The 12960-nt window shown below is 44.0% G+C and overlaps 1 protein-coding gene across 1 annotated transcript in view; it reads left to right on the top strand.

Moving 5' to 3' along the window:
* FAM171A1 (family with sequence similarity 171 member A1) overlaps positions 1 to 12960 on the top strand; it is a 122933-nt gene that overhangs the window by 62616 nt on the left and 47357 nt on the right. The window contains exon 2 of the mRNA XM_063100707.1: positions 4781 to 5008. Within this exon, the coding sequence (XP_062956777.1) occupies positions 4781 to 5008 (228 nt within the window). The remainder of the gene's footprint in view (positions 1 to 4780; positions 5009 to 12960) is intronic.

Genomic DNA, 12960 nt, shown 5'->3' with positions numbered 1-12960 from the left:
TTGAATACCTGCTGGCTCTAGGGAACAGCTAGACCTTAGGTTATAAAATGAAGTTTTAAAATTGAGACCCCTACTCTTGAGGGGCTCTCAGGCCACGCCAGACACTATAAAACAGTGGCACGTATGTGGCCTGGACCACTCGTCTTCGGGCATGAGGGCCTCTGCTCTGAGCTCTCTCCATGCTGGTTTTTACTGAGTTCAGCCAACAAGGTCATTCTCATTTCAGGGCACCTCTTGGCCTGGCCGGTTCCCATGGCCTGAGCTTGAGTACACCTCCACAGAAAGGCTTCCTCTGACCACCCAGTTGAAAGTGGGGTCCCCCTCCTGCTGTCTGTTGTACCCAGTTTTCCATTGGGGCACTTCTCCCAGTTTATAATTGCACTTTGGTATTTATTGAATATCTCAAGCTCAGAGCTCCTCAAGGTCAGGGGTCTGATCTCCATTGTCCACCCACAAGGTCAGCCCGTGATGAAACTGACCAAAATGCTGGAAGAACAGAGTCAGTGTGTGCAAACAGTTTTGGGAGAACCAAGAAGAGGGGCCTGTGACCTAGCTTGGAGAAGGGTTGGTGAGTTGGGAGCAGTTTCTTGAATAAACCTTAAAAGCAACATGAAAGGGTAGTTGCAGAAAAGCATTTCCTTCAAAGATAAGAAGGAGCAGTGGAAAGGAAAAGGAGTGGGGGGTGAGAGCAGCATGTGGGATCGGGGACCTGCTGGTGGAGGACCTGAGGTGTCCTAGAATGGACCCGTCTGTCAGGGCTGGCAACCTTTTTCTTCAAAGGGTTAGAAGTACCTTCTTTAGGTTTTGCAGACAGGGTTGTAAGGTCTCTGTAGCAACTTGTGAACCCCACCATTGGAATGCAAAACAGCCCTAGACTATATGCAAATGACTGGGTATGGCTGTGTTCCGAGAAAACTTTATTTATAGGGGCCGATATTCAAATTTCAGATGGTTTTCATGCAATCTCAAAAGTATTCTTAAATTTTTTTTTCGATTATTTAAAAATATAGCAACCATTCTTAGCTCATGGACCACCAAAAACAGGCAGTAAGCCACATTTGGCCTGGCGTTGCAGTTGCTGATAGCTGCTACAGGTGAGGGGGTGGAGAGGTCAGATCAGTATTCTAGGTAGCTCCTTCTGGCTTCAGTGGGGTTTCAGGACTTGGGTCTGAAGGTCGTGACAGGTTTTAGTAAGAGGCTGAGCAGTGGTCTGGGTGATGGAAGGTGAGAGCCAGAAATAAGTCAATGTTAAAAGGATGCGAATGAAAGGCCTGCTTTGAGGTGTGCATTTTGGAATCCAAATCAGCAGAACTTGGTGATGGAGGTGCAGAGGAAGGAGTGAAAGAATGCTGTCCCAATTTCAGTTTAGTGATCAGGTGGCCCAGCAGAGAAGCACGCTGCATCTTAATGCATATTTAAGTCTGGGGCCATTCGTAGGGTCTTCTTTTATCTGCAAAAGGAGAGTAGTGTTAGTAAATAGTGCCTCACTTTGTCATGAGATTACTCCCCTGGTTGTCATTTAGCATAGATAGTTTTGTTTGCTGTTGAAAGGATAGTCTAATTCCAAGTGTCACTCCGTAAAAATGATACCCCAGTGGTCTGTAAAAATTACCTTACCGTATTGACATTTTCTCCTATCCTATCGCACCAAGAGAAGGAACTAAATAATCTTCCAAAGTGTGTCATTGCAGTAGGTAAGCTAGGCTTCCCATATTAAAAGAAATTCAAGTGGTGGGATCTGGGATGTTGATTAAAGTAGAACTCCCTCTTTCTCTGTTTATTCATAAATCTTTTTTTTCTAAATCTCAGCAGCTTTTGCCTTTTCAGCAAAGGATGAAGAGAGTAGAAACCTTGTAATCCCACTTGTTAGTAAATGTTGCATTACCATAAAATTACATAAATCGTCAGTGTAGGATTTCTGCTATGTGAATGTTAATGAAAGCTGAGTTAATTTATGTTATAATTTAGCATGCTACTCAGGAACAAAGAAGGCCAAGTTAAATAGGAAAATGTGTGTGTGTGGTGTTCATCCTGCAAGTCTGCACTGAGATAACACTGGTAGGATTGGAGTGAATTTACCAAATGTATTTTGTAATATCATATCCTTGATTTTCATGATATTGATTTTATCACTCTTTTGGTATTAGTTTTCTCCTCCTGGAGTGTGAAGTAGCTAAGTTCAGTTTCTGTAGCATTCATTTTTTTCTTTCTGAAAGTTATTGAGGGATTTATTGGGTGAACATCTGTAGTACCTGGGCCTGGAATTCTTCAGCTGTTCTCTATGGTCATCTACTCAAGAAATTTATTAAGTCAGCTTGTGAAAAAATGGGTGAGAAAATGATTGACTTTCTGAAATTGGCAGTATTGAAAGGTTGCTTTAGTATCATAAGACAAATAGTTGGCAAATTACCAGGGTGAAAGTTCTCAAACCAAAAGAATCTCTTCTCAATGTGATTGCCCACTTTAGGACAGAACTTTGGATGTAAAGGTATTAATTCTCCTGAGAGAGATGTCTTGTCCCTCCCTTTTGTTTTATACCTTTCTCCCCTCCACCTCCCTTCCCTGACCCAGCATCCTTTAGAACTGTGGCTGAATACTCCCAAGCGTAGTGATTAGAATAATGTATCAGCAGTAGCTTGTATTGATAATGCCTCTGCCAGGCATCAGCAGTAGCTTGTATTGATAATGCCTCTGCCAGGCATTATGTTACATGTTCCCACCTGTATGTTGAGATATGCATTAGCATCCGCAGTTTACAGATGGGGGAAATGGAGGCCTGCAGAGAATAAGTAACTTGCCCAAGGCCACGTGGCTGTACCTGGTAGAGCTGAGAGTCAAAGCTGTAGTGCACGTTGTGGTAGGACTTCAGACTGTGTGCCCCTGGGCAGTACCTGCAGGACCAGCCCCAACACTCCTCCCTTATCCTCGCTATTGGGCCACTCCACACCCAGCCAGCCTCACTGATGGTCATGACACTGGGCCAGACACCATAGGTTCTGTAAACGTGAGCCTCCTGGGCTGCCTTCTAATTCTTTGCTAGTCCCTGCCCCACCTTCCTATCCCAAGTCTTTCAGATCAGAGGCAGCTCAAAATACACTCAAGGAGTGCCTGGGAGTGGCCTGCTGGATTTACATCACCAGCACCACCCATTCCCTTCCTACCTAAGCAGAAAAGATTTACTGGAGCAGGATACACTTCTGAGTTATTCCCCACCGTATTAGTCCATTTCTGTTGCTTATAACAGAATCCCTGAAAGTGGGTAATTTATGAAGAAACTAAATTTATTTCTTACAGTTTTGGAGGCTGGGAAGTTCAAAGTCCAGGGAACACATCAGGTGAGGGCCTTCTTCTACAGCAGTGCAGGGTATCACATGGCAAGTGGGCTGAGCAAGAGAAAACTGACCTCCTCATTTGCTCTCCTTTTAAATCCATCAGAACCACACCCATCACCACCCGTTAACCCATCACCACCCATTAACCCATCAATGGATTGATCCATTCACCATTTACAAGGGCACAGTCCTGACGATCCAATCACCTCTTTAAGGCCTCATCTTTCTGTTATAATAGTAAGATTTCCCACCCTCTTAACACTGTTACAGTGGAGATTAAGTTTCCAGTACATGAACCATTGGGGGACACATTTGACCTTCAGCATCCCATATAGTTTTGGAATCGGTCCTCTAATGGACATCCCCCATGACAGTGGATGTCATCTCTATCCTGGGTTATTACAGAGACATCTTAACTGGATGCTTAGTCTCCAGTCTTGTCTCTCCCCAGCCTGTTCTTCCCCCAGAGTCAGATGTTTCTATAACATAAATTTTATTACCACTCCCCTTCTTAAAACCTTTGTGACTTCCCATTGCCTTTAGTATCAAAATAATCCTTTTAGGTTGCTCCTAAAGCCACGAGTGATCTGGCTTCTACTTGCCTCTCCAGTCTTGTACCCCTGGTGCCCTCCATCTGTCTTTCAGAACCTGCCGTCGTTTTGCCAGGAAGCTGATTCTTCCTCTGAGGCCTTGCACACGCTGTCCCCTTGGCTGTAGTTCTTGCCTGTTTACGCATGTGTCTTTTCCGTCACTGTAGTTGTGCATAGTTAAAATTCTAGGTGCAGAGTAAAAGCTCAATAAACATGTCTTGCATGACTAAATGAAAATTACCCATTTTATTTTCATTTTTTAACCATTTGGATCTGTCAATTTCCCCCATTCATTATGTTTTTGCCAATATTACTCACTCAACTTCATCTGTCTTTTCAAAGGTAGACATTTTACTTTTTCTTCCTCTCACCTTGTTTGGTACCACTCTTTGTGCTCTCCTATTTAAAGATATTTTTGACTACTTTTCAGTCTACTCTTTCTGATTACCAGCACAACAATCCTGGGTTACTGACGTCCGTGTTTACCAGGACCGTTGAAGAATACAGCTGCAAATCTCACAGGCTGCTGTGCCTGAACCTGTTGAAAGAGTATTGTGTTTGTTGCATAATGTCTTCAAGGAATAGAATTTTTATCTCAATTGTCGTGTGAGTAGGAAGGAGTAAAGAAGAAAGTGGTTTGTGACAGGCAGTGGTTTTGAAGAAAAGAGGAAATCGTGTGAACTAAAAATGGACCTCTAAGTAGAAAGTGTCTCTGGTTACAATTATGCATATTATGGATGTCGACCCAGATTTTCGTAGTGTATCCCACCTGCAGCCTCCTGTCTCACAGCTATTGCACAATTGCTGTTGACGTTTCCTGATGAATAGCAGTTGTTCTCTGTTTTCTTCTGTTTGCAGAGGTTACATTGAAAGTGCACATCAGCGACGCCAGCACCCACCAGCCCATCGCGGATGCGCTCATCGAGATCTTCACCAACCAGGTCTCCGTCGCCTCTGGCACGTCGGGGACAGATGGCGTCGCCTTTGTCAAGTTCCAGTATAAGCTGGGCAGTCAGTTGATCGTCACCGCCACGAAGCATGCCTACGTGCCAAACTCTGCCCCATGGAGGCCAATCCGATTACCTGGTAAGGGGTTCCTCATCCTTCTGAAAGTCAGAGTTCCTGTTATAGGCAAGCGATGGTGGAGCCAGACACAGAACAATTGGGAAAGTATGAGTCAGGCAGTGGGTAAAATATGCGTGTCTGATATCTTTTTTCCCTCCTGGGGCCCCCTTCCATGAAGGAAAGGTGAGATCAGGGGTGAAGCTGGTTGGGGCTGTACCACGTACACACAACACACAGTGGGATCAAGAGCTCTGGGGCTTCAGCTCCTTTCCCCATCGCTTCGTTTTATACCTTATTGATTATAAGTAGGGGGAGGAGATCGGGGCGGTGCTTTAGGATGGAGCTTCCTCATCTGCTCTCTTTCTCGGCGTTCATGTGGGGACCTGAGAGCAAGGATTTCCAAAGAGGCAGGAAGTGACTGTGAGATGCTTCTCTCTTCTCTCTTTTCCCCTTTTGAACGGTTCACCACTTCAAGGCCATGTGTCCAGCACAAGGAGCGGGGATGGTGCCTGGTGCACATTCAGACTGGGATGGGCCAAGTGCGGAGCAGAGGGGCCGGGACTACATTAGTCCATTTCTGTTGCTTAGAGCAGAATACCTGAAACTTGGTAACTTATGAAGAAATGAAATTTATTTCTTACAGTTTGGAATCTGGGACATCCACAGTCTAGGGAACATATCTGGTGTGGGCCTTCTTCTGGGTGGGAGCACTCTACAGGATCCCATGGTCCCCAGGATGTCACATGGCAAGAATGGTCTGAGCAAGACAGAGCTGATCTCACTCCCTCTCCTTATGAAGCCATCAGAACAATGCCCATTACTCCATGAATGTATCAATCCATTCACCAGGGCACAGTCCTCACAATCTAATCTAACCTTCTTAAAGGCCCCACCTTTCTTTTTTATTTATTTATTTATTTTTTAATTTTATTTTGTTGATATACATTGTGGCTGATTATTGCTCCCTATCACCAAAACCTCCCTCCCTAGGCCCCACCTTTCAAATGCCATAATAGGATTTCCCACCCTCTAAACACTGTTACAATGTAGATTAACTTTCCAATACATGAACTTCTGGGGGACACATCTGACCCATAGCAAGGCCTCTTCTGTCTTCTCACCCAGGCTCAATCCATTGCCTGGACCACATTATCAATTGCACCACAATTAGGTGAGCATTGAGGCTGGGCCTAAGGATGGAGAGAGATGCTGCTGGGGTGATGGGGGCCTGTGGGCTTTGGAAGCAGACTGGCCTGGGCTCTAGAACCCACTCTGTGACTGAGCTACTCCAGCTTCAATGCCAATCTCTGCAAAATGGAACTAAGACTACCTGGTGGAGTAGTTCTGATTCACAATTAGTTAACATATGTAAACTAAGGTATAGCACCTAAAACCCAGTGGGTGCTCAATACATGGGTAGCACCGAGCATAGAGCCTGACAAAGTACCATGTTAGTGCTCATCTCTGCCCCACCGCATGACCTGACACACTCCTTCAAGGACCCTGCTGTCTCTGGAGACATGCAGCCATACCTGGAAGTATTTTTTCTGTCTTATGAAGCCCCAGCATCTACCCAAACTCACAAACTCCTGTTTCATCATTCAGTTTACATGTATTAAGTACCTACTATGTACCAGGCACTGCCCTGGGCACTGAGATGCAGATCTAGAGCCACAGATCTTGCCCCTAGAGAGTTTCCAGTTTGATTGTGCAGTCAACCACAGAAGCAGTTTCCATCAAACAAGAGAAGTGCTCAGATAGACCTACGTATAGGTGCAGTATTGGCTGCTTGGGGAGTGTTTAACCAGCCTAGGTGAGGGAAGCCAGGCTTCCTGGAGGGGATAAATGGGGGCCTGATTCTTGAGGATAATAGATACCAGCATCAGAATGCTTATAAAAACATGCAGATTTCAGGACTCGACCATTCAATCTGGGGGGCGGCTTAGGAGTCTGCATTTTAACAAGCAACTGCATCAGCACCACCACATGATACTTTTGGATAAAAATGTTCACTAAAGTTTGAGCTATGGAAAGTGGATTTGAGACAACTAAGAAGATCATTTAAGAACGCTTTAGAGAAAAGGGGATACTCCTGAGGAATATTTAGCAGGCAAAATCCAGAAGGCCTTGGAGAATGGCTGGAAGAGAGGTTAGAGAGAGGAAGAAATAGAAGAAATATAATTTGAACCTTGGGTTTCTGGCTGGTGACAGAGCGGAGGGCAAGCAATGGAGTCGGGAAACCTGCCATAGCACGTGTCCCTGAAGTTGATGCACCTGACACATTTAAGATGTTGAACAAGGTTAGAGAAGTCCCCTTCCTCCCTCTCCCCAAGCTCCAGGCTCAGGCAGGGGTGGATGGTAGTCAGCAAAATGGGAGGAAAAGGACAGTATTGGAGTCGTGATTGATGATCAGCTGAGTCTAGGGCATGTTTGGTTTCAATTGCCTCTGGGACACCAAGTGAGCATATTTGGTCTTTAGTGTGAAATGAATTTGGGGTTCAAGAGAGAGGTCTGGGCTGGAGGTTTGGGTCATCAGTGGTGTGGAGGTGAGAATCAAAATTCTGAGCTCAGGGCCAAGCCGGTGGCGCACTCGGGAGAATGCGGCGCTGGAAGCGCAGCGACGGTCCCGCCGCGGGTTAGGATCCTATATAGGAATGGCCGGTGCACTCACTGGCTGAGTGCCGGCCACAAAAAAGACAAAAAAAAAAAAAAAAAAGAATTCTGAGCTCAACCCGAGAGTGAAGGTAGCAGGACTGAGCAGAACCCCCTGGCCAGCAAAGCAGGAAAGGCGATCTTTATTAGGTTACATCTGAAGGAAAAGTCCACCTCCCCGTTTTCCACACTGAAAAGTCACCGGAAATAACCGAGGGGAAGTTTAAATAATATCTACCTGTCTTGGGAGAACAGCCACACGAAGTACAGTCAATCCTCATGATTCGCAATAGTTATGGTCTATAAAGTTGCCTTGAACTCTGAATTAGCAAATTCTGAACCACTACAGGGAAGTACAGGGGGTAGATACCTGCAAGCCTCTGGTCAATACATTTTCACCAACCGAACAATTCATAACTTTATTGTATGTGTGTTTCTGTTTAAAGAAAACTTATTTAATATACAGATACCTCTTGACTTACAACAGGGTTACATCCTGATAAACCCATTTTAAGCTGAAAATATCCTAAGCTGAAAATGCATTTAATACACCTAACCTACCAAACATCACAGCTTAGCCTAGCCTACCTTAAATATGCTCAGAACACTTACATTAGTCTACAGTTGGACAAAATCATCTAACGCAAAGCCTTTTCCACTGAGTGTGAGGCTTTCGTACCATCATAAAGTCAAAAAATCGTGAGTAAAACCATTATTAGGTTGTAGACCATCAATGCAGTGTTCATTCATTAACATTGAACTCATGGCCAATGTCAGTGTAACTCATGCCTGAATGAAGCTTCTCTGATGTGTATTTTCTCCATCAGGCACATCACAGCCTTCCTGAGCTTGGGAGTCCTAGACAGCACTTCAGCACTATGCTTGGGGCTATTTTAAATACTCGTAGCAAAATCAGCAACAAAAAGCACAAAAATGTGGAAGGTTTGGCATTAAATAGATGGAGAAAAGGATGCTTACAGATAAGAGCTAAACCTCAGCTGGCAACCTATGGATCAGGAGATTCAAATTTTTGGCCACTCTGTGCATGTGCATATAAAGCACCCCAAATATTGATTTGGGGGCTACAAATAAATTTTAGCGAGTGGGCACACTTGCAAATACAGAATCCGTGAACAATAAGAATCAACTGTGCTTTAATTACATTCGTTTTGACTCGATTAACATGGTTGTTTGAAAATAAGCTATTCATAATATTTCCATAATATTCATGATATTTATTTTCCTAAATGGGTCAAATAATAGCAGCATAGTTTAACTGAAAGTGTTTTGAATGAGACATGAAGTCACCTGGGTGCCAGGCCTGCCCACCCCTGGTGGGGGCACATCAGCGCTTCCTGAGCCTGTTTCTTGTTTTTAAAATTAAATTAACTAGTGTGACTAATTTCCAAGGGCCTTCCCACATCTTCAATTATTTTACTCTTCTTGTCTTTTCAATACAATAAAGATACTCTTAACTAGAATCTAGCAGGAAACGTGACCAAAATGTGGACAGAACTATTGTGAAAAGCAGAGTAAATTGTTGTTTTCATGCATATTTTTGGAGGTCAGGATGAACACTTATGGTATTCCACATAATTGGGCAAGGAAGAAGGAAGAGCTGGGAGCCTCTTCTAAAATACGTTGAAAATTTGGCACTAGAAAAATGCCTTCTTTGCCACACATGCACAGCACAATGTTTTTGTTTGCATGTGCATTCTTATGAGATCTTGGAATGGATTTCTTTTTTCACCCTTAGCAATAGTTCCTGGGAGGATGTGGTAGGGGTTTTTCCCTTTCAAGGAGGGAGCTATAGACTGGGGAAGAGGGACCCAGTGTAAGGAGAGCACCGTTCACCTTTGGCAAACAGGTAAGAACAAGTTTAGCTATATAAAATGCAATCCATTCACTAAAGACTATCCCTCTACATCTTGATTATTAACATAGCCCAGGCCTTTTGCAGTGGTCCAGGACTATTGCAGCACACCCTGGCCAGGCTAGTCTGCCCTTTAAACCACCTGCTGTATTGCTGAGCATTAGTGTCTTAAAATATAGATGCCCAGTTATGTTATACATCTGCCTAAGATCCTCGGCGGCCTCAGGGTGAAACACGTGACACACAGCCTCCTGCGCTGGCCACTTCCCCCTGACACATCCATGGTCTGGCCACCCTGGGCAATCTTGTATTGTCTGAAAGAATCTGGTGTTTTTACCCTCTCTGTGCTTGTCAGCACTGTTATTGCTTTTCCATTGTTCCCTCGGCAAGCTCGTCTTCTGTCCTGTAAAGCCCAGCTGGGCTGTCTTCTGCTCCAAGGAGTTTTCCCACCTCTCCCAGGTAGATAGAGGTGTTCCTTTCTCCCTACTTGTTAAAAAGCAAACATGTACTTGGTGTGGAGAGAACCTCTGGGTATCCATCAACATCTCTTCTGTGATGGGTAAAAATACCATCCACTTGCAGATCTCGGGGCCTCTCAGCCACCTCCCACCCACCTGGGCACTTGGTTCATTTGGGTCTGTAGTGCCTGCTCTCCTGCTCCCGAAAGCCCCTGACAGTGCCTCGGTTGGCACATGACAGACTCAATACAAGACGTCATTTTTTCTCCTAGAAGAAATAAGTTTTGAGAAACAATTTGTCAGAGCAGCTGCCTTATGTATGAGAGAAGTTTTTTAAAAAATTTTTTATTTAATTTTTTATTGAAACATAATTGATTATACATATTTGTAGGGTGCAGAGTTAGCTATCAATACCTGTCTACAATACGTGATGATCAATCAGGACAATTAGCATATTCATCATTACAAAACGTAATCATTCTTTGTGCCCATTAACCAATTTCTTGCTATACCCCCTCCCTCTCCCCCTGTCCCACCTCTAGTAACCACAGTTCTGTTCTCACCTTCTAAAAGTCCAATGTATTCTTGTGATTGTTTTCTTTCTTTTGTTCTTTGTTTCTATCTCTTTCTTTCTTTCTTTCTTTTTTTTTCTTAGCTCCCGCTTACGAGTGAGAACATGGTATTTCTTTTTCTGTACCTGGCTTATTTCACTTACCACAATTTTCTTCAAGCTCATTCATGTTGCTATAGAATTTCATTCTTTTTTATTGCTGAGTAGTATATATATACCACATGTGTATATATACCACATTTTCCTTACCCAGTCATTCACTGGTGGATATTTAGGTTGATTCCACGTCTTGGCTATTGTAAATAGAACTGTGATGAACAAAAGAGTGCAGGTGTCCCTTCGACATGATGATTTCCATTCCTTTAGATATACACCCAATAGTGGGATTGCTGGATTGTGTGGTAGTTCTATCTGTAGTTGTTCGAGGAACCTCTATACTGTTTTACATAATGGCTGTGCTAATTTACAGTCCCACCAACAGTGCATGAGAGTTCCCCTTTCCCCCGAATCCTCTCCAGCATTTGTTATTCTCTGTCTTTTTGATAAGAGCCAGCCCAACTGGGGTGAGATGATGTCTTAATGTGGTTTTCATTTACATTTCCCTGATGCTGAGTGATGGTGAGCATTTTTTCATGTACCTGTTGGCCATTTGTATGTCTTCCTTGAGAGAAGTTTTTAAAACACACTGGGATGTCACACACCTCTCTGGGGACAAGCCCAGGTGACTTTGTTGGGTTTTGTTTTGTTTTTTAAAGATTGGTAAGGGGATCTTAACCCTTGACTTGGTGTTGTCAGCACCACGCTCTCCCAAGTGAGCTAACCGGCCATCCCTATATAGGGATCTGAACCAGTGGCCTTGGTGTTATCAGCACCACACTCTCCCAAGTGAGCCATGGGCCAGCCCCGACCCCAGGTGACTTTGGAACTCAGAGTGCCTCCAGCAAGGCAGCGCAGAGGTGTTTGGGGCGGGGGATGGGGAGACCTGGCGAATGCCCTTGGGCTCTGTGCAAGCTCTGGAACAGAGCAGAGTGGCCCAGGCGGCAGCCCTTGGAGTGGCACCAGCCTGGGTTTGTAGGTAAGCTGCTTCCTACAGGCACCATGTGCTACAGCAATTCTGCCTTTGCTTCCTGGCTGCAAGATGCCCTGGGCCATTAGGTGAAAGGGCTGCTGTTAAAGGTCAAGTTTCCCTTTGAAGTGGCCATGTGGGATTGACCCACATTAGAGCTCCCCCCCACCCCCTCCCCGTTAGTCCTGGCTCACTCGTGGTTCCAACAGTGACCAGGCAGGCAGAAGAGGAGGAGCTCCTAGACATTTTCTGGAGTGGTTTCTTTTTCCTCAGCACCAAGGTGCAATTTTGTTTCTCATGGCGCTTGCCACAATCTGCTTGGCATGCAGCTGTTTATTGCGAGTCTTAGTCCCCTTCCAGTACATGACTCTTGAAGGCACAGACTTCCTCCAGCATTTATCCATTCAACCCAGGAGTTGGCACTGGGCCGTGTACATAGTGGCCGCTAAATAAATTGACTGTGTGGAGGGAGAGTGAAAAGAGGTCACAGCCAAGGCCGACTCACTGGTCCCTTCTGGCACTATGAGTCCGCCCTGCTAAGTAATTGATATTCTTAGCACTTGATCTTTCAAGTTCCTGATACACTCTCAGAAAGTCACTTTCCGTGTAGCATGGTGGTAGAGGACGCACTCCAGAGTTCAAATCCTGCCTCCAGCATTTATCAGCTACAGGATTTGGGGCAAGTTATTTCCTCATCTATAAACCTGTTCCCTTACCTATAAAATGAGTATGGTAGTAATACCTACTTCACAGAGTTGTTTTGACACAAAAAAATTACCAAAATTAACGCACTTAGAATGATGTCTGCCATGTTAGTAAGGGTTCAATAATGCTAGTGATTATAATGGAATATATAATGCATTTGTTTGTTTTTCTCTTAAATTCATACGTTCTACCCAGAAACTTGTAGGCTTTGTGAAATTTTTAATTGGAAATCCAGGTACTTAAGCAAAAATTTAAAAACAGAACAAGTTCTATCATGTCATTAATTGCCAGGTTAGGGGAGAATATTATTTTACCATGAGGCATATATTAACTAAAACACATGTTTTTAGAGTCTTGGTTAATATCTAACATTATTTATTCTACATTCATATACTGTATGCATTGTAACTTTTAATGTATTTCTAATGTGAAGAGGCTCAGTTACTTTACTAAAAACTTGTATCAAAACCAAGTTGATTGTTGTAAGGCAAGTTCTATGAAGAGACTGCAGTTCTCTTGTGGAGTTTTGAAGGTCTTTTGCTAATTATACCGAAAATTGATATTATGGATTGACTCGAAATCGGGGAATACAAAGAATGCAACATACCCAAAAAATTAGAGTGGGCATTGGGATTTAAATGTCAGGAT

Source organism: Cynocephalus volans, chromosome 6 (assembly GCF_027409185.1).
Source record: "Cynocephalus volans isolate mCynVol1 chromosome 6, mCynVol1.pri, whole genome shotgun sequence".
In the NCBI taxonomy this organism is placed as follows: Eukaryota; Metazoa; Chordata; class Mammalia; order Dermoptera; family Cynocephalidae; genus Cynocephalus; species Cynocephalus volans.
The sequence above is the reverse complement of the archived record's forward strand: the minus strand, read 5'-3'. Positions and strand labels throughout refer to the sequence as shown.